Source organism: Bubalus bubalis, chromosome 21, assembly GCF_019923935.1.
Source record: "Bubalus bubalis isolate 160015118507 breed Murrah chromosome 21, NDDB_SH_1, whole genome shotgun sequence".
Classification (NCBI taxonomy): domain Eukaryota; kingdom Metazoa; phylum Chordata; class Mammalia; order Artiodactyla; family Bovidae; genus Bubalus; species Bubalus bubalis.
Genome location: NC_059177.1, coordinates 16,714,863 through 16,736,297, shown reverse-complemented (window position 1 = coordinate 16,736,297; position 21,435 = coordinate 16,714,863). Strand labels below are relative to the sequence as shown.

The 21,435-nt window shown below is 38.4% G+C and overlaps 1 protein-coding gene across 3 annotated transcripts in view; it reads left to right on the top strand.

The window, feature by feature from the left end:
* FANCD2 (FA complementation group D2) overlaps positions 1 to 21,435 on the top strand; it is a 50,650-nt gene that overhangs the window by 17,188 nt on the left and 12,027 nt on the right. Inside the window, exons 16-33 of one of the 3 annotated variants that reach the window (XM_025272561.3) lie at positions 378 to 512; positions 1,989 to 2,120; positions 3,420 to 3,530; positions 6,599 to 6,708; positions 7,792 to 7,849; positions 8,902 to 9,021; positions 9,459 to 9,532; positions 9,826 to 9,972; positions 10,523 to 10,623; positions 10,924 to 11,039; positions 12,077 to 12,185; positions 12,935 to 13,045; positions 13,313 to 13,425; positions 14,372 to 14,515; positions 15,808 to 15,921; positions 16,803 to 16,931; positions 17,070 to 17,188; positions 20,196 to 20,306. In XM_025272561.3, coding sequence (XP_025128346.3) covers positions 378 to 512; positions 1,989 to 2,120; positions 3,420 to 3,530; positions 6,599 to 6,708; positions 7,792 to 7,849; positions 8,902 to 9,021; positions 9,459 to 9,532; positions 9,826 to 9,972; positions 10,523 to 10,623; positions 10,924 to 11,039; positions 12,077 to 12,185; positions 12,935 to 13,045; positions 13,313 to 13,425; positions 14,372 to 14,515; positions 15,808 to 15,921; positions 16,803 to 16,931; positions 17,070 to 17,188; positions 20,196 to 20,306 — 2,054 coding nt within the window. Of the gene's footprint in view, positions 1 to 377; positions 513 to 1,988; positions 2,121 to 3,419; positions 3,531 to 6,598; positions 6,709 to 7,788; positions 7,850 to 8,901; positions 9,022 to 9,458; positions 9,533 to 9,825; positions 9,973 to 10,522; positions 10,624 to 10,923; positions 11,040 to 12,076; positions 12,186 to 12,934; positions 13,046 to 13,312; positions 13,426 to 14,371; positions 14,516 to 15,807; positions 15,922 to 16,802; positions 16,932 to 17,069; positions 17,189 to 20,195; positions 20,307 to 21,435 lie in introns of all 3 variants that reach the window. The other 2 variants (XM_025272560.3, XM_044933589.2) reach the window with 2 other exon arrangements.

The following is a 21,435-nucleotide window of genomic DNA, read 5'->3' as shown; positions in this document are numbered from 1 at the left end:
GACTGATTTAAAATCATAACCAGGGAAGAACAGCCCCACTGTATCCCCAGGGAGACAATAAGATTAAGTGAGGAAGTTTGAATTTAGAAGTTTGGGTTCTTGTCCCAAGCTGGGCAGATTACAAGCTATTAGGCTTGTGATTTAACTTCTTTGAGTTTAAAGGTCAATTCTTATCCATATATTGAATTTCACTGATTCTAAGAGAAGCTCAGAATGAAGGATTATTCTGAGTGAAACAAAGATTAAAATTCCTTGAATTAAAATAAGAATTAGGGAGAACTCTGACATCGTAAAAGGGTTAGCAATAGCAGCTCTAGGTGCTGTGATAATGAAGTCCCTTCCACAGCTTCATTTTTCTCTATTCCTCTCTCCTCAAGGTTCTTAAGGATATTTGTCCATCCATTTTGTCGCTGGCTCAGAGTTTGTTGAACTCCCTAGACCAGAGCATAATTTTGTTTGGCAGTCTTCTATACAGATATTCATTTATGTTTTTTGACACTTACTGCCAGCAGGTATGTTGAAATATTTATCTTGGGAAGGAGGGAACAGGGAAAAAGAAAAAAATGCCATCCCAAATGACTTGCATGTGATCCAATATTTGTTTCTTTTTGGTTGAAAGGCATTGAAGAAAGAAGAACTCTGAACTGGGAATTGGGAAAACTTAGTTCTAGTCCTAGTCTCTAAATGAAGGGATTGGACTTGAGGATCTAACTCTGTGTTTTGATCGTCAAATTCTCTCAGTCTTGCTCCAGTCTTCTTGAAACAAACATTTGCCGTGGGGTTATCATGTAGTTTTCACAGTACAGGAATGGCAGTTTTAAACTTACCTGCTAATAATCTACTGCCAGTTGATCCTGAAATTGTTCTCAAATGCAGTAGCTATCTCATGCCAGATGTCTATTACTCCGCTTTAAATGTGTATTTATCACAAGCACTATCATGACATCCTGAAAAAGGTGTCATGAGAAACAAACGAGAGAGAAATGCCCGAGGGCCTAACCCTCTTTCCATGAATACCAGACACCACATTTATTAGCACACTTCTAGAGAGGGAAGGCTGTACTTGTGGAAAGTGATTAGAACAAAGAACAAAGTGTCTTGTTTTGTGTTGGTCATTTATGTTATACCTTTATTAACAACAGTAAAGCACATTTGAAAGCACATTCTTTGGTGGTCCAGTGGCTAAGACTTTGCACTTCTAATGCCAGGGGAGTGGGTTTGATCCCTGGTCAAGAAACTAAGATCCCACGGTGTGGCCAAAAAAAGAATTTTAAAATGAATAATATAAAATTTTTAAAATTTAAAGCAGGAAAAAAAAACACATTTAAAGCGGAGTAATAGACATTTGGCATGAGATAGCTACTGCATTTGAGAATCTATTTATGAGATTTATTTGAGATCTCAAATAAATCTGCATTTAAGATTGATCTGCATTTGAGATCTATTTATGCTAGATACCGAGCACTATAATTTGGTGTGAAACAGCAGTATAAAGGAAGGGAAGAGTGACATCTAAGATATTTGTGGAGAATCATCTTAATGTCGTAGAGACACCATCATGACCCACGTTTACTTGAAAAAATAAGTCTAACTTAAAAAAAAATCTTTAAAACCTTTAGCTTCTTGAGTGCCACCTTTTCAGTAAATTTTAATAAGATTAAGTACAACTACAATTTAATGGGTAATATTTGACACTTACGAGAATAAAGAAAGATAATACCAGGAAGCAAAATCTAGAGGGCTTAGATAGTGCTCACTAGTAAAATATGGGGAGTAAATCAAGACTGGATGGTAGTGTAGTTAGAGACATAATCCTAAACCTCTTGAATCTAATGGTAATGAAACCAGTTTATAGAAGTAGGTGATGGAATGAGGTCAGTTGGGATTTTAACCAGGTTGAGATTGGAATGGCCTCAGGCACAAACCTCTTTTTGATGACTGTACTGTGTTTTAGCTTCACACAGTTGTGTTGACTTTTCTCTGCATAGGAAGTGATTGGTGCCCTAGTGACCCATGTCTGCAGTGGAAATGAAGTCGAAGTTGATGCTGCATTGGATGTCCTCCTCGAGTTGGTAGTTGTAAGCCCATCTGCTATGAGGCTGAATGCTGTCTTTGTGAAGGTATCTAGTCCTACCATTGACATATATTCAGTCATTTTTCTTTCTTACATATATCTGAGAGACACCTGATAACTTGTTAGCAATTTATTTTTTATGCTAAATACTGAGCACTATAATTTGTAGAAGTGGAGGGGATGAAGGTGGGGTGATGGGGAAAATAATAGAAAAAATAACTCATCTGTCTATATATTTATTAATTCAGCAAATACTTCTTTATACCTAATGATGCTCCAGGCTCTATTCTGGGTGCTGAGGATATAAAAGGTAGTCGTTGCCTTTGATGATAGAAAGTAAGATGTAAAAGTACGTCACTATATATACAACATGACAAATTCTCTAAATAAAGTGCTATAGATACACCAGTGCAGAAATAATTAATTTGGCCTGGGAAACTGGAGAAATCTTCAAACAAGAGATAATATTAGAGTGATTCTTAAAAGGTAGAAGAGATTTGTCAAGAAAGAATAAAGGAAGTATATCTAGGCTGCTGCTGCTGCTAAGTCGTGTCTGACTCTGTGCGACCCCATAGACGGCAGCCCACCAGGCTCCACCGTCCCTGGGATTCTCCAGGCAAGAACACTGGAGTGGGTTGCCATTTCCTTCTCCAAGGCATGAACGTGAAAAGTGAAAGTGAAGTTGCTTAGTCGTGTCCAACTCTTAGCGACCCCATGGACTGCAGCCTACCAGGCTCCTCCGTCCATGGGATTTTCCAGGCAAGAGTACTGGAGTGGGGTGCCATTGCCTTTTCCAATATCTAGGCAGAGAATAGTTTGAACAGAAGCAAACTGGCACCTATGTCCATGGTGTGCTTGAGAGATGACAAGTAAGATAAGTAAGATTGGTAGATAGGGTCAGGTGGGAGGCGAAAACCAGATTATGAAGGATCTTAAATACCGAGCCTAAGTGTTGCAACTTTATTTTATAGACAAGAGGGAGCTGGTAAAGGGCTTTAATGGGGTTTGACATAAGTCCTTCCGTATCTGTAAAGAAAGAATAAATAATTCATAGAATACAAGCTGAGAAGTAAGGTCAGAGACATAACTTTTGGCAGAATATTGTTTTCACTAAGAAAAAGGGAAGCGTGGAGAAAAAGTATAGGGAGAACTAGGAGCTATGTTAGGATGACTAAGTAGAATATCAACCCTTTGTGCTCTGAGGCATAGTTTTAGAGAACTTGAGCTTTTGTGAAACATGCCTGGCTATCTGTGTGTGTGCCTTTTATGAGAATTTTAATTTTTTTATTTAAAGGAAAAAGAAAAGTTAGTTGCTAATCTCATCGTTGACTTTTTTTTCTCCCAGGGCATTCTGGATTATCTGGATAATATGTCCCCTCAGCAAATACGAAAACTCTTTTGTATTCTCAGCACACTGGCATTTAGCAAAGAACATGAAGCCAGTAGTCACATCCAGGTAAGTAACTGTGTGTTGAGAAAGAATCTTTTAAACCTCTTCAGTTGAAATTTGTTGAACAAAATCCCCACAGCCTGTGTAGTAGTATAACTAAGGTACATAGCCATAATCCTAGTATTTGTTTATTCTTTTGCTGCTACAAACATTATATGCCTACTGTATGCCAAGCACCGAGACAGTAGATGTGTATTAGACTTGCCCTTTAGGAGCTCAGTCTGTTAGTATGGAAATGAGCCTGTAATCTGCACATTATGAAACTAAGAAAAGCCATTCAGGTTCTGTACCAGGGGCCATGGAAAAACAGGGAATACTCTTGTTCCATAAGGAACATCTCCATCTAACGTGAACTCCGTCTGGGGCTTCTCTCCTTTGTGAACACCATTCACTGAAAAAGCCAAAGCCAAGCAAAATGTCTAAAGTAAGATTGGGTTGGAATCAACTCATAGCTCTTTTGCATCTTCAGTGCCACCTTGTGGCAGTAAGCCATACTGGTCTTTGGACAACTTTTTTTTTTTTCACTAAGTTTAAAGAATTGGCAAGGTAGTATACACCATGGTACAAAATTCAAAAGATATGGAAAGGTAGTGAAGAATGTACCCTCCCTCTCAGTCCTCGAGGCTGAGATTCTCTAAAGGCAATCACTGTTACTAGCTTATAGCTTTCTGAGATGTGCTGAGCATAGACAAATTTGTATTTACCCATATAACTGTTTTCCACACCTTATCCTCTTGTTTTGTGTTTTGCTTGTTTGATCTAGCAGTATAGTTTGAAGATTTCATCATATCAGGAATCATAGAGCTACATCATTATGTTTTAATTGTGGTAAAACATACATAAGATAAATTTTACTGTTTTAACCAGTTTGAATTATACAGTTCAGTGGCATTGAGTACATTCACAGTGTTGTGCAACCATCACCATTATCTGTCTCCAGAACTTTTTCATCATCTCAAATAGAAGTTCTATCCCCATTAAGCAATAACGCCCCATTTCCATTTCTCTATACCCTGGTAACCTCTTACCTACTTTCTGTGAATTTGTGTGATCATTTAAATAGTTATACACATTATACACATTTAAATAGTTACACACATTAAATGTGTGATCATTTAAATAGTTATACAATATTTGTCCTTTTGTGTCTGGCTTATTTCACTTAGCATAATGTGTTCACAGTTCCTCTGTGTTGTAGGATATATCAGAACTTTATTGCTTTTTATGGCTGAATATTCCATTGTATATATAGACTGTAACTAGTTTATCCATTGATGGATATTGGATTTTCCCCACCTTTTGTTATTTTGAAGAATGCTGCTATGAACACTGTACAAGTATTTCTTCTGAGTCCCTGTTTTCAGTTGGGTATATACTTGGTATATACCTAGGAGTGAGATTTCTGAATCATATGAAGATTCTATGTTTAACATTTTGAGGAGCCACAAAACTGTTTTCCACAGTGGCTATACCATTTTGCATTCTAATGGGCAATAGAGGGTTCCAGTTTTTCTACATCCGTATCAACACTTGTTTGATAAGTGTGTGTGTAAAGTGGTATCTCATTGTGGTTTTGATTTCTATTTTCCAGATGACTAATGATGTTGAACATCTTACTGTATCCTTATTGGTTCTTGTATATCTTCTTTAGTCTATTCAAGTCCTTTTGCTCACTTTTTAAATGGGTTATTTTTTGTTGTTGACATGTAGGAATTCTTTATATATTCTGGATATTAGTCCCTTATCAGATAAATGATTTGGAAATATTTTCTCCCTTTCTGAGATTATCTTTTCAGTCTTGATAGTGTCCTTGGGTGCAGTTTTGATGAAGTCCACTCAGTCTTTTTTTCTTTTTTTGCTGGTGCTTTTGGTGTCATGCTTATTTTTTTAAAAAATCGCAAAATTTGAAGTCATGAAAATTTTTCCCCAAGTTTTCTTGTCAGAATTTTGTAGTTTTAGCTCTTAAATTTAAATCATTGATTCACTTTGAGTTAATTTTTATATATGGTATAAGGTAAGGGTTCTACTTCATTTTTGTGTGTGTGGGTATCCAGTTTTCTCTAGCACTTTTGTTGAATAGTTTGTCTTTTTCTATTGAGTGGGCTTGGCACCTTTGTGGAAAATCAGTTGACCATATTTGTGAGGGTTTATTTCTAGGATCTATTCTATCTGTTGGTCTGAATATGCTTATGCTGGTAGCACGTTTTGATTACTATAGCTTTGTAATTTTGAAATTGGAAAGTGTGAGCCCTCCAAACTTGTTCTTTTTCAAAATTATTTTGACTGTTTGGGGTCCCTTGAAATTCCATATGAATTTTAGTATGGGTTTTTCTATTTTTGTAAAAAATGTTGTTAGAGATACTTGCCTGGTGGACCACTGAGTAGGACTCTGAGCTCCCAATGCAGGGGGCCCAGGTTTGATCCCTGACTGGGGAACCAAATACCACATGCTGTAACTAAGAAGCCCTAATGCCTCAGTGAAGATTCCACAAGCCACAACTAAGACCCAGTGCAGCCTAAAAAAAGAAATATTTTTAAAATACTGTTAGAATTTTTAAAATGATTACATTGAATGAGCATATCATCATCTTAACAGTGTTCAGTCTTTAGTTCCATGAACATGGAATACCTTTCCTTTTATTTAGGTCTTTAATTTATTTCAGTAATGTTTTGCAGTTTTTACAATGTGCAAGTCTTTTACCTCCTTTGTTAAATTTATTCCTAAGCACTTTTTTTTTCTGTTTGATTACTACTGCCTGAGCAGCCAACAACATGATAATTCACATTATCCATATCAAGCAACTATCCCAGCAGTAACAGTAATAGCTATTATTATTGAATGTTTACCATGTGACAGACGCTGTTCTTGGAATTTTTTGTAATTTTGTCTCTGATCCTCACAAAACCTTTCCCTTTCTATAGATGAAAAAAATTGAGACTCAAAAAGATTGAGTGACTCATCAAAGACCACACAGTTAATAAATGATAGAAACCTTGCTGTTCTGGTTGTTTGGTTCTAATATTTGACTCTCTTGCTGTACCATTCCAACATCTTCACCATTATTTCCTTGCAGGATGACATGCACCTGGTGATACGAAAACAGCTCTCTAGCACCATATTCAAGTACAAGCTTATTGGTATTATTGGTGCTGTCACCATGGCTGGCGTCATGGCAGCAGATAGGTATGTATGGAAATTCTGATTTCTGTGGCTCATGGTCAGTTAATTGAGTTGCTGTCTTACAAAATAAGGTGTTATATTGTTTAGACATCATTATAACAGAAGAACTAAAACCATAATAAGAGAAGTTAGCAAATGTTTGTTGTTACTTTTCCATGTTCTTTTAAATCTTGACTGTATATGTTACCTATAATTTTTGCAGAATTGTGATCATAGTCATTACATTCTCATTGTTTAAAACTAGGGATTGCTAAGAAATTAAGTTTTAGAACATGTTTCCACAAAAGGGGAACCCTGATCCTCCTGGGATGCTTTTTTTCTGCATCTGCTCCAATCTTAAGCATTAGACAATACAGGTTTCTCCATTACTGTGTTTTTCATGTCTGGAACACCTCATTTGATATAAACTCTTCTTTTTTTTAAAAAATTAATTTATTTATTTTAATTGTGATATAAATAAGGTCTTCTTGTGGATTTTCCCTCCTATACTAGTTCTTTGATTCCACAATTGTAACATCTCATAGAAGCTTGGGGCTTGATAAGTTGTTACTGTTGCGAAGTCATGAAATTTAGTTCATGCTTCTTGGAAATAATTTGTCATGAATTCCTTGGAGCTCAAGAAACATCCTTAGAGTTAGCATTAGTAATCTGTAGAGGCCGCATAGTATACTGGTTAAAAGTTCATTCTTTGGAGCCATTTGCTTGCCTGGGGTCAAATACTGGCTCCATTGTTCTTAGCTGAATGATCTTGGATAAATCACTTTACCGTTCTGTTTCTGTTCAAATGTGTGAAGTAAAGATATTAATAGTATTTACTTCATAGAGTTGTTGAGATCATTAAATAGAACAATGCCAAGTGCTTGCCCTTATGATTTTTACTAGTTTAGTTAGTGTACACTTAAAAAAAAACTAAGGTAGCCATCATTTGCTCTAATCCACCTTTTGTAAGGCCTTAATAAATACTTGGCTGTGCTTTCATTCGATTTCATCTCCACCCTAATCTTAGGGAAGCCAATTTTTAAAAATTTATTGCTGCTTGTTGTAAAATATTACAGATGTGAATATAAAATAACTTGTTTTTAGAAGTAGATCTTCCAATTTGGCCCCAGAGAGTGGAGAGCTGAGCAGTGAACAGTGCACCCAGGTGAGTTCTTGTCTTGGGGTTGGATATGTTTATGAGTAACTGAGATATTGCTTCTGGTCACTGTTGGCTGAGTGCCAAAGAATTGATGCTTCCGAATTGTGGTGTTGGAGAAGACTCTTTGAGAGTCCCTTGGACTACAAGGAGAGCATACCAGTTAATCCTAAAGGAAGTCAGTCCTGAATATTTATTGAAAGGACTGATGCTGAAGCTAAAGCTTCGGTACTTTGGCCACCTTATGCAAAGAGCCGACTCATTGGAAAAGACCTTGATGCTGAGAAAAATTGGAGGCAGAAGGAGAAGAGGATGACAGAGGACAAGATGGTTGGATGGTATCCCCAACTCGATGGACATGGGTTTGAGCAAGCTCTAGGAAATGGTGAAGGACGGGAAAGCCTGGTGTGCTGTGGCCCATGGGGTTGCAAAGAGCTGGACACGACTAAGCAACTGAACAACAATTGTCACCTTACAAAGAGTGCTTTTTTTTTTTCAAAATATGTTTTCCTGAACTCATAGCTTTTGTAATTTGTACTACTCTTTTGGCCTTTAAAATCCTTTGGCTTGGGTTGTATTTTAACTCTGTATCTGATCTCCTTATTAAATTGTAAATTCCTAGAGAGCAAAATAGGAGGGCCATGTTTGAAGAGTAACAGGTTGACTAGAGTGTAGGGACAAGTAAGTGTATAATTGGAGAGCTGGAGATAGAGCTAGTTTGGAGATAGAAAACAGAGTGCTCTGAATGTGAATCAAGACATTTTGATTTAATTTTTACACAGAGGTAGTCCTTAAGGGTTTTAGCATAGAAATGGCATAATCCAAGCTTTGCTTTAGAAAAATTAATCTGGTTCATGTGTCTGGATTGGAAAAGAGGTAAGATTGAAAAGAAAGGATTGGTCAGGAGGCTTAGGGGAAACCTCAGGTGAGAGGTGGTGATGAGAGCTTTGCCAATGCAATTGGAAAGGGAAAAACTTATTGTTGAATGGAGTGAATAGTTTTTAACTAGGAAGCATCAGCAACTCATGGACTGGACCATTCTTTCTCTTCGACTGTTTCAGGTGACCTCCTTGCTACAGTTGGTTCATTCCTGCAGTGAGCAATCTCCTCAGGCCTCTGGACTTTATTATGATGAATTTGCCAACCTGATCCATGGAAGAAGGCTAGCTCCAGAAGCCCTGGTGAGACCAAGTATCTTTTCTTAAAACAGTGAAGCTCAAGGGCTGCTTTACTATACATGCTTCAAATCCTTCTCTCTGTTGTATTGCAAAAATAGATGTGCCTGTGAGCTCTCCCGTATTCTAATTGGGAAGGCTGTTCTGACTCACTCTGTCCCAGGCCTTTCTTCTGAGGCCTCCTTCACGTACTAAGAGTGAGAATCATGATCATTTGGTTAATGATGTTGTTAAAAGCCACCATCTATTCTGTGCCAGGCACTGTATTAAGCATTTTTAATGTATTATGTCTATTCCACATCAGAATAATGCAGTATGTATTACTTTTATTTCCTTTTCAGAAATGAGGAAACAGGCTTCAGAAAGGATAATAGTTTATTTAGGGCTTTATAGGATGTACATCCTGGGCTACACAGACCTTTTTGTTTGTTTGCTTCCTGAAGGAATGGCTTGGGCAGACCATCTTTAGTGATTTCCAAGATGCGTTTGTGGTGGATGCCTGTGATGTTCCAGAAGGGTAAGTGCTGTTTACCCACTGACATGGTTATATTGGTAAAGAAATTTTGTTATGTTGATAGCTGGTACCAATCTCAGAATGTCTTTGACTTCATCCAAGTCTATCCTACTCCTCCAACTTCCCTCCTCCCAACCCCAACACCCCAGCAGTCCCAGCTCCAGGATTGCTAGAAGATTCCCCACTTGTTCTTTCTCACTTCTCGTAATAGAGAAGACTGGTTTGTCCTAGTGGTTTTTCCCATACAGTTGCCATACCCTGATGCTGGGACCTCAGATTCTGGGTTCTCTTTGCAGTGATTATCCATTTCCTGTGAAAGCACTCTACGGACTAGAAGACTACGATAGTTGTGATGGGATTGTCATCAACCTCCTGCCACTGTTGTTCTCTCAGGACTTTGTGAAAGATGGGAGTACACTGACTTTGCAGGAATCAGACCAAAAGTCAGTATACTTTTTCTTCTCTAAAACCGCTGTTGGTATGTTGAATCTTCACAAGGAATGACACAGTTCTTGTTCACAAGGAATGCTACAGTTCTTGTAATCTGTTGGCAACTTGATTGAAAAGCATTTCTCCCAAGACAGGTGGTATTTGGATGCATTACCAAGAATGGATCAGACTCCTTGTTTTCTCCCAGATCCTGGGATTGGGATTTGCAATGGCTCATGACAGCCAACAGATACTTTGTGAGGCTGCTTTTGTTTCTGTTTCTTTTCCCCACCTGGGAATGTGTTTGTGTACCTATGCCAGTCATGTGCATTCCTTCTGTGTTACCTGTACTTTATCTTAATGCGTGGATATTTCACACTTAGCTGTGTCTTCTTCCCATTCAGTTCATTATTTATTTGCTGAGCATCCACTATGTTCTTTGTCATGTTTTTAAAAGTAGACATTTATTTTGGGCAAAACTTGTTAATTACAAGATCGGGGTCTCTATAAACATGGACTAATATGTCTATAAACTGTGACCTAGAAATGGATTTTCCTTCCCAGATTGGTTTCTCCATTATGCCTGGCTCCCTATTTCCGGTTACTGAGACTTTGTGTGGACAGACAACATAATGGAAACTTGGAGGAGATTGATGGATTATTAGGTATAGAATGAAGTTATCAGGTTCTTTCTTCTTTGTAACCTTTTTTTGGTAAACTTAGGGAAGTGGTACATTGGTACTTGTGGAGGGAGGGGAGGGAATTTTCTAACTTTACAGAGACTTTTAAGTTATATTTGTTGATGCTGCGTGGTATGAGGGTATTTTTGAGACTAACTGAAACTTGACCTTAAAATACCCATTAAAGGGGGAAATAAGTAGAAGGAGACCTAGCTCTGGGGGCAGCATCCAGGTTCTGTTGACTTCAACTAAAAGAGATTAGAAATGTTTATTCTTCTCTTTCAGATTGTCCTATATTCCTCACTGACCTGGAGGCTGGAGAGAGACTCCAGTCCATGTCTGTTAAAGAACGTTCGTTCTTGTGTTCACTCATATTTCTTACTCTCAACTGGTTCCGAGAGGTGAGCAGAGTTATTGGGACGTTTCACCTACTGTCTGTAATTTCTCTAGAAAGGAAACTATTTTCTTGACATCCTTAAAAATTGCCCACCAACCTCTAACCCCTGTGTGTCTCTTTGGTGATTGTGTCCCACCCTTCCCTAGTTACATGCACCTCTTGATGTAGGCAAATCAAAATGCTTAGAATTCACTTAATGTTGCCCATGCTTTACTGCTTCTAAGCCTTTTCACACTATTCTGCTTCCTGCATGGTATAACTTCACCTTCTCCACTGTGAAAGTACTGTTCCTCCTTACAGGTATGCGCTTAATATTTCGATTTAGTGAGATCAAATGAAGATAGTTTTCACCATCTTTTAGAATATATTTGTAGTTAATGAAATGCACAATAATAATGAAATACATTGAAAATGACAATAACATCTTATATCTATATCACATTTCCTTTCTCATGCATATTGTTTCTAAGAATATTTATTCACTTTAATGATCTCTTCTTATCCTGACAACTGTATTATAGTACAGGCAGGGTAGGTATTACTATCCTTGCTTTATTCATATGAAATTGCAGTTACAGAGAGTTCAAAGTCATTAAAATTTATCAAACACATGTGCCAAATGCTGGGCTAATTTCTTTATTCACACTTAATCCACACAACTGCATTCTCATTTCATAAAGAGATAGAAGCACAGAAAGGTTCAAGACTTGGCCAGTCACACAACTAGTAAGTAGCAAACCTTGGACTTGTTTCACCAAAGGTTGTACTCTCTAGCTGCAGAGAGTTACTTAACTTCTGTTAAGTTAAGTAACAGGTTCTGCCTTGTTACTTAACTAGGAATAAGTAGAACTGGTATTAAAAGTTAGATCCTCCTGTATTGGCCCAGGGCGTTTTTTCTCCGCAGCACCTTGCTGAGAAGACTTTGATATTGCTCACTCGGCTCACGGATCCTTTCACTGAATGGCTCTTTTAGCCCTTGCTGAATAATGCAAATGAGGTTAAAATCTGAACAGTTCACAGATATGATTTGTACTTCTACAGGTTGTAAATGCCTTCTGTCGGCAAAAGTTGCCCGAGATGAAGGGGAAGGTGCTCACCCGATTAAAGCACATTGTAGAACTGCAGCAACTCCTGGAAAAGCACTTGGCAGGTGAGGGAAGGGTCCCGGCTGGGAACCCTGCTGGGCAATAATGAGGAGATAAGAGGACAGCCTTTAAGCCAGACTCAATGATAGCTGCCCCTAATTCATGTGGGACAAGAAAATGTTTGCTCAACAGAAATTTTTAAAAATGAATACAGCCATTTTCCTCATATTGTTTTCTCCAGGAGACCTTGGTGTTTGAGAAAAGACAAGATATAAAACATTGGTTGGGCTTTTGTAAATTACTTTAGTTCTTCAGATGTCAAACTTCCAGTGCCCCTTACCTTCCTGAACATCATCATGAGTACAGCTGAGAGGCCTCTTGATACCCTCTGACCATTAAGAAAACTTGTTTTACAATTCTAGCTTGATTTTCTGGGGAAAACACAGAGCCTCCCTCAGGCTCTCATCTAAATAATTGTGTGTAAAACAACTATGTGACCAAATATTGCTACTATCTTTAGATTTTAAATGTAAGTTTATTTTTAGTTCTTAGCTGTTTGGATACTTTATATCTTTATTTAGAATGATTTTATGTTAGTTGACCATAATCAATTAATGCAGTATTTCTATAAGTTATCTTTGGCCATTTTACTGTGCCAAAATGGTTAGCATCACATGACCTGCAAGCATCTGATAGATAGTCATCCATGCTTGGTAGTTCTGGAAACTAGATTTTAGCTACTTGGGTGATTATCATTCAAGTTTAACCGTGGTATATGGTTGGTATACATTGAGCTTCCTGCTCTCTGTTTCAGTCACCCCAGACTATGTTCCTCCCCTTGCAAACTTTGACTTGGAAACTCTAGAAGAAACACCTCATACCAGTACTGCCGTTTCAGCAAAAATCAGAATGCAAGGAAAGACAGGTATTTTCTTTTCCTCTTACTCCGTGTCCTCCTATGTGTTGTGTTGAATTGACTTAGAGGTTATGTGTGTCAAGGCATCAGTAATGGGAGAAGTTATATAACTGAACCCATTCTTTAGCATGGTTATCAATGAACCGTAACTTAGGGTTATAAAATTAACTTCTTCATCTCTAGGTAGTCTTTAGCAGGTTGTTTCTTGAAGGCAGTGATATTTCGCAAACAAGATTATTGATTATTTCAGTTACTTTTCTCCTCTTGAAACATAAGGAGGAAAGAAACGAAAAGCAGATGGCGGCAAAACATCCTCCCCTGATGTGCTTTCAAAGGACGATAATTCAGAATGTGACCCTACACTAGCTGAGAGGAGCCAACAGGAAAAGGTATTGGAATGATGAGTCTCCATGAAGGTGTGTAACAACCCAGTGAAATTAGCAAGGGCTAGCATTATCCTATGCATTTCACAGAGAGAAAAGTTATGGAAAGGAGAGGTGATCAAACTCTGATAGGCCTTGGAGTGACCCTGTCAGTAGCAGAGGTTGGGTGAGACTCGAAATATTTATCACTACCACACACTGGTTCTTCTCATTATTTTCTTGATCATATTACTCCCTTTTTTGCACCCCAGGAGTACTTTGAATTATCTTGTAGCAATTATCAAATTCCATCTTTGGATGTATTCTAAATATACTTCTTTTAGCTTTTTTTCCTCATCTGATCCCACATTATTCCCTTCTCAGTGAATTGAGATAACATGAAATGCTTAGCATAGTTTCTTAATACAGATACTTAACAATTTCCTATAATAGTACCACTCACAGAGTTGGTTTGTGAAATAGCTTAAACCACATGGATCCCAGTTATTTCTGTTCTTTAGCTATTGTTTGTGAGTATTTGTTATGTATAACTCCTCTAATCTTCCTAAAATCAAGTTTAGTATTGATACCTATATATAATAGATGAGAAAACTTAAGACCCAGAGAGAGTAGGTTATACAGTTAATAAGTGCTTGAGCAAGGGTTTGAAGCCAGATTTTTTGGTCCATAAGCTCACAGTTTTCTGGTCCACACCATAGTGCCTTGATTGGCCTAGTAGTTCATCCCTAAGTGGAAACCAACCAAGAGTCTCAGTGTGCAACCTATATCCCAGTGTTACATTGGGTACTCTGTCTCAGGAATATTTTGAGACCTTGGAAAAAGAAAGTTGATAAAAGAATGTAATTAAGTGTAACTTTTTGTATAAAGTAAATGCTTAACTGCACTTTGAAACCTTCATTTAAAATTAGATTGATAAAGAAACCTTGTTCTGTTGGTTACTCATACTTCTTAGGAATTCAGAGGGAAAGAAGAAAAGACATCAGTGTCATTACAGAATTACCACGCTTTTTTCCGAGAAATGGACATTGAGGTCTTCTCTATTCTGCGTTGTGGGCTTGTGACCAAGTTCATCTTAGATACTGAAATGCACACCGAAGTAAGTGACTGAACTGAGATCCCAGAACTTAGTCTCTTTTTAGGAAGTTCCTCAGCTCTCTTCCTTTTTCACAAAAAACACCATGACACTGGGAGAAGTTGGACTCTGGCTTCCAAAGCCTTTATATGTGAAAGAGTAGATAAATAATTATCCTCATCATCTTGATGTTTATAAATCTAAGTTTTGGTTGTTGTTTCTTCTTAATAGTACATTAGACTTTACAGAAGATCATGCTAATGGTGTGATCCTTACTTTAGATTGCTAATAACCAGCTGTTTGGATTACTTTATAATGCAGCACTATTTTGGTTTATAGTTACTCAGTGTTCTTTTCACTTTTTCATATTTGTTCAGTGTCCATGATATACTTGTTGAGTCTGTTTTTTGCCACTCACCTAGACATTGGCAATTCAGTAGTACATCCAACATGATGCTCGCCTTCAAATAGCTCATAATCTAATAAAGGAAGTAGACAACCAGTAGTACATGCTATGTGGATGATCTGAACCAAGTACCAGTGAAACTCTGAGGAAAGAATGGTATTTATAATGAACTTGAAAGTGGAGGACATTTACACAGAGAAGGTACTTTCTGATACAGGATTTCACCAGAAGGTAGAGGTTTTCCAGGTTAAAAAAATTTAAAAAAAAAAAAAAAAAAAGGGGGGGGTGGATTTTTGCCATAGATTTTTACAATGTGTATTTTTATAAGAATGTTTTGTTTTTTCAGTATTTCTATATCAGCCTGTACTTGGAGAGTCTCCATAAATGTATGGTTAAGTGAAAAATTTGAAGTGAGACTGCATTGGATCCATTCTATTTCTGGTAGTGCAATGCACTTATAACGATTCTACCAGTCTTATCTTAATAGTAGTGAAACGTTTCAGGGAGAGAAAATGCGAAAGAATTATTTACTGAATAGAGAAAAGCAAAAATTCCTTGAATTAGTCTTTTTTTTTTTTTTTAATCCCAAGGTATTTAGGAAAGGCATCACTGGTCCATAGCTGGAAGGATATACCAGAGGCATTTATTTCTAGAGAAAAAGTGTGTCTTCTAAAACTATACTGCCTCATTACTATTTAATAATTTTAAATTTTGTTTTACTTAGGAAATGCATGACTTTGATTTGTTGACAGAGCACAACAGCCATTTATGTGAGGTGGGGGAAATTTCCCCCTTTCTTTTGGTAATGATCGTATTCTTTACACATTGTAGACAGTAAAAACATGGACTGTATCCCCAAAAGATGGCTAGAGCATGTTGGGAATTATTCTTTCCTTCTTACTTATAACAGGCTGCAGAAGTTGTGCAACTTCAGCCCCCTGAACTGCTTTTCTTGCTGGAAGATCTCACCCAGAAGCTGGACAACATGCTAACACCTGTGGCCAGGAGAGTCCCCTTCCTCAAGGTTAATACAGACAGGAGCACAGGGCCTGTCCTGTGGATTTGGAAACAAAGAGGTCTTAGTAGTGAATAAGTTGTCAGTTTCTCTGATAGTTTTTGGGTAGCGTGGTGATAGGCCTGTTGCCAGCCCACAGTCACCTTGCTTTAGAAAGGAACTCTAAAACCGAGAAAACAAAAAGCCACCCAAAACAGAAGATGTATTTCCAAATGCCCTGAGAATTCCTGAATCCTGTTCTTTGCTTGGGTTTTGGTTTTAATACCCTCCCAAACAGCCTTTGTCCAAGGCTCAGCATGGTAGCTGGCTGTCTAGAACAGTCCACAAGCTCAAGTGTGTATCTAATGGACAATGCATGTAGCATCTGGGGAAGCAAATAGATGATAGGAACAGCTAAATGTGAGAGTTTTAGGTGTGAATGTTTAATACATCCAGTTACTTGATTCTTCTTGAATTTAATATTTGGTCTACATTCTTATTAGACTAAATGATTTCTATTTTTGTGTGAGCTTTATCTCATTACTAATTTGAGGTTTGTACTTCTCAAACACCGTGCTGTACTTAATTGCTCAATTGTGTCTGACTTTGAGACCTTATGGCCTGTAGCCTGCCAGGCTCCTCTGTCCATGGGGATTCTTCAGGCAAGAATACTGGAGTGGGTTGCCATGCCCTCCTCCAGGGGATCCCGTCTCAAACACTGTGTACTCTATAAAAGCCAGTCTCTTGGTTATTTGAAGACTGAGTTGAGTTTCCTCTGTCAAAATATATCCCTAGTTTCTTCTTTTTGCTCTACCTGCTGACACAAGGTTTGATTAAACCCCATAACAGACTCGTAGTTTCAAAGAAGTTATCCAACAGTTTCTTTCCTAGTAACTCTGAATTTATTATAGAGCAAAGGAAACCGGAATATTGGATTCTCACATCTCCACCAGAGATCTGCCTCAGAAATCGCGTTTAGGGTTGTTCAACTGCTGAACCCCATGTGTAACCATCTGGAGAACATTCACAACTATTTTCAGGTCAGAAGCCTATCTTATCATTATAGAGATTTAGAAATTGCTAAATGAACAAGAGATTTCATTTTTGGCTGAAAAATCTTGAAGGAAAATGAGGGCAGTTGCTAAAGCAACAGTCTTAAAAGCACCTTTCCCTTGTAGTGCTTAACTGCTGAGAATCATGGTGTGGTTGATGGACCCGGAATTAAAGGTCAAGAGTACCACACAATGTCTTCCTGCTATCTGAGGCTACTGCAGATTTTTCATGGGCTTTTTGCTTGGTGAGTATGTGGCAAGTACAGTAGGTAGAGATAATCAAGAATGTCCTTGCTTCTACCTGACAGTCACCAAGGCACTGAGGTATAGAAAAGAAGAAAAGGACTCCAAAAGGTTATATCAATATGACACTTACTTTTTCTGAAGTGGTTTTGTCTCTGCATCATTTAATTTGGTTTGGCACACTTTATCTGTTACTAACTCATTTGAAAATCAGATGACTTGCTCTTTTCTAACCTGTAATAAATCTAGCCATCTGATTCTTGGCTAGTTCGCTGTGGCACCCTTTCCCTAATGGCACCAGGGTGAGTGTTGTAAGAAGTTGTTACTCATCAAGTTGTAGATAAATTCCAGATTGTGTGGTAAAGAGCTGCAGGCGATGTAAGCCAGGGTGTCTAGGGATGCCTTCATGAAATTGTGGGACTTGATGGGGCCCTTGGAGGGTAGATGGCTTTAGGGAGTAAAGGAAGAAACTGTAAGGCATGGCATGGACAAGAGTAGAAATGAGGGAGGTGTGTCCCTTACATGCTTCTGTTCCTCAGGGCTGGGTCTTGGCCTCTCTGTTCTCATACAGGTTTCCTGGGCAGTCTCAACCAAGGTTAAATTTGGGCTAAAATTTAACTTCTGAGCTACAGGCATTTAACTTCCACCTGCCTACTCAGCTCCTCCTTATAGCTGTGTCACTGACAGCTCAGATTCATCACATCCAAAGCGTGTTTCATCCTTCCCACCGCTCCTTCAGCTTTTCCTGGCGAAACAGATGGCACCACCAGTTGCCTGAGCTAGAAGCTAGGAGTTTTTCTTTGTCCCTTTCCTTCTCTCTACCCTTTCTCTGTTCCGCATCTGATCACAAAATCCTGTTGAGTTTATCTTCTAGATTACATCTAGATGGCTACCTGTCCTCTCTTTCTCCACTGCTTCCAGACTCCTGTTATCTCTCACCAGACCTAGAACAGCTTTACAGTTGGTCTCTCTCTACCTCCACTTTTCCTCTTTTGGTCCCTTCTTCACACAGCAATTAAAGTGATCTTCCCAATATAAATCTGATCATATCTTATCCCGCCTTTGTTCTGATTGCTGTTATATTTCTCTTGAATTCAGTCTCTTCTACTTAGCTTCTAAGGACTTATTATCTGACTCCTGCTGTTCTACGCACTGTGGTGCACTCTGCCCTCCAGTTATACTGAAATAATTTCAGCACCCTATATAGCATTTACCTGGAAGGCTACACATACTCATCCTTCTGCCAGGATCTTCACCTTCCTTGACCCCCCTGTCTCTTTTAACTCATCCTTGAGATCTGGATTTAAACTTCAGTTCCTCAGGACCATCTTCTCTGACCCCTAGACTGGGTAAATCTTTCTGCCTCTCTTATCCCCACTTCTTTTCTAATACTCTTAGGATAAAACTTCTCCCATTTTATTATAATTATTTGTTCATCTATCTTCCCTGCTGGACTGTGAGCTCTATGAAGGCCTAGACCAGCCATTATCATATTCTCAGTACTTAAAAACAGTGCCAGACAAAGGATTTGAACAGATGCTTAATCAAGGAGATACGTGAGCGGCAAGTAAACATATGCAAAGATGTGCAGCAGTGTTAGTTATTAAGAAAATACAAATTAAAATTACAGCACAGATGCAGTAAAAAGACTTATCTTGCCAAGTGCTGGTGAGGATATAGAGTAACTGGAGCTCTCACATGCTGCTGTTGTGACTGTAAAATGGTATACTCACTTTTGAAAACCGTTTGGCAGTTCATCAGAAAGTTAGATATATACCCATCATACCACCCAACCATTTTACTGCTAGTAAAAGTAGTAATTTATCCAAGAGCAATGAAAGCATATGTCTGCACAGAGTCTTCTATATGAATATTTATTGGAGCTTCATTTGTAATATCCTCAAATTGGAAACAATTAAAATGTCATAAAATGGTGAATGGATAACAAATTGTAGTGTCTCTATGTGGTAGAATACTAAATGCAACAACATGGATGAAAAAAGAATTATACTGAATAAAAACCAAGACTGTAAGAGTGTGTAGTACTTGATTCTAGTTATATTAAGTTTTAGAAAAAGTATATAATCTTGTAGTGACAGAAAACTGTTCAGTGGTTGCCTCTCATTGGGTGGGAGGATGGAAGGAGGGCTGGATTACAAAAGAATACAAGGAAACTGTTAGGAGGAATAGATATGTTTATTATTTTCATTGGGGTGATGGTTTCTTGGATTTGTGTATAAGTCACGAATCAAATTCACCATTTTAAATGCATGCAGTTTAGTGTATGTCCATTACACTTTAAAAAAGCTATTCAGGAACAGCATTATAGGCCCTCAGAATTAATTTGTGGAAAGGAAAGGAGGCTACCACTGGTGATGTGGAAATGTTTCTAGAGGAGTGAAAGTTCTAGGGGGTCAGGTTGTGCTGGGCCTTGAAGGTCAGGCGAAAGAAAGGTCATGCTGGCCTAAATGGATTGGAAAGGCAGCCAAAGAGACCAATGAAAAGATGTTGGCGTGATCTATGCATGGGATGATGATAAGGGCCTGGCCTAGAGTGATGGTCTTGGCTTGGAAAGGAAGAGATAGTAGGAAAGACAATCACAAGACAGAGCTGTCAAGATTTGACTTAATCTGGTATGGATTAGACACTGATTTAAGCAGTTTCACAAAATTATTCCTATTTTTTTTGTTGTTGTTGTTTGTTTTGAGAAGATTGACAGTTATCTCTAAAATGTATACAATAAAGGAGAGTTTTTTTTTTTCCTTGGAAATAAACCTAGGAGGAGGACTGTTATAGATCCTTAAGAAAAGACTGTTTAGGATACCCTTCAGCTTCTAGTCTGGTATTCAGAGCTGTGACTAGATTTAGAGCTTGAGTACCTTCAGTACTTTAGTTCTTGTTCTTCTGTTGATTTATTGATGGTACAGAATAATGGCCAGGATCCTTAAATGCTGTCCACATAATCTTCCTGAAACTGAGCTCAGCTACCTTTCCTTGACTTTCCTTTAGGAGTGGATTCTGTCAACTTCAAAATAATAATTTACTATACTCAGCCCTTGGGATCCTTACTAGCCGACTGAAGCCAGGACAGCGTGACCAATCCATGGAGGAGCTGCTCAGGTGGGCTGGACCACATGTCCCTGAGAGTTATCTAAAGAAATTCCTAGGAATAAAACAGGCAAGATTTCTTGGAGATAACTTGGTGTTTTCAATGCCTTTTCCTCATTTATGTGAGCTTTGTTATCTGTGTATTCAGATATATCCTTAAACTTTAGAAACTGTTGAATAAATCAAACTAAATCCTCATGTATCCTTCATCCTGTAAAGTTTGTATTTTCAAGTAACAATGATGAAAGTGCTAGCCAGCTGTAGTCAACTCTTGATTATCCAGGTACCTACTCTATCTCTTAATTGGGTTGGATAATTAGGTAGCAGTCAGTTATCACTTCCCTCATCTTGAAAGAGGAGAAGGCAATGGCACCCCACTGCAGTACTCTTGCCTGGAAAATCCCATGGATGGAGAAGTCTGGTGGGCTGTAGTCCATGGGGTCGCTAAGAGTCGGACACGACTGAGCGACTTCACTCACTTTTTCGCTTTCATGCATTGGAGAAGGAAATGGCAACCTGCTCCAGTGTTCTTGCCTGGAGAATCCCAGGGACGGGGGAGCCTGGTGGACTGATGGGGTTGCACAGAGTCGGACATGACTGAAGTGACTTAGCAGCAGCAGCAGCATCTTGAAAGAAGAGGAGCCTAGACTGAGAGCACAGGAGATGAGAAGGAGCTCTAAGGAGCATGGCTTCAGCCTCTACCCCAGCTTCACCCAGAGCAGTTTGGTCTTTCCCCTATCTCCCCTGAGAGCCTAGGCCATCACTGAGTCCGAAGTCTGCCTTTAGCACCTTATTTCATTTTCAATACAGTTCTTTTAAATTTGTTTGACTTACTTTCCACCAGTCAATCAGTAGTTGACTCTGGTTTTATTTTAACTATGATTTTAGATTAATTGTGTTTCTTCATCTGCTATTACTTCAGAACACGAAAAGCTAACTACATATGATACATTTATCAAGTTCTGCTTTATCGTTTCCTTTTACCTTGTCCCTTGTCCTTGCACCTTCCTTTTACCTTAACCCATAATTTAAACATTATACTCAGTGTGTTGCCTTTTGCCTTAAAGAGCAAATAATTTCCCCGGGGTTGCACATATCAGCATGGCCTAGGCTAGCACTTGGTTATCTTGGCATACATGAC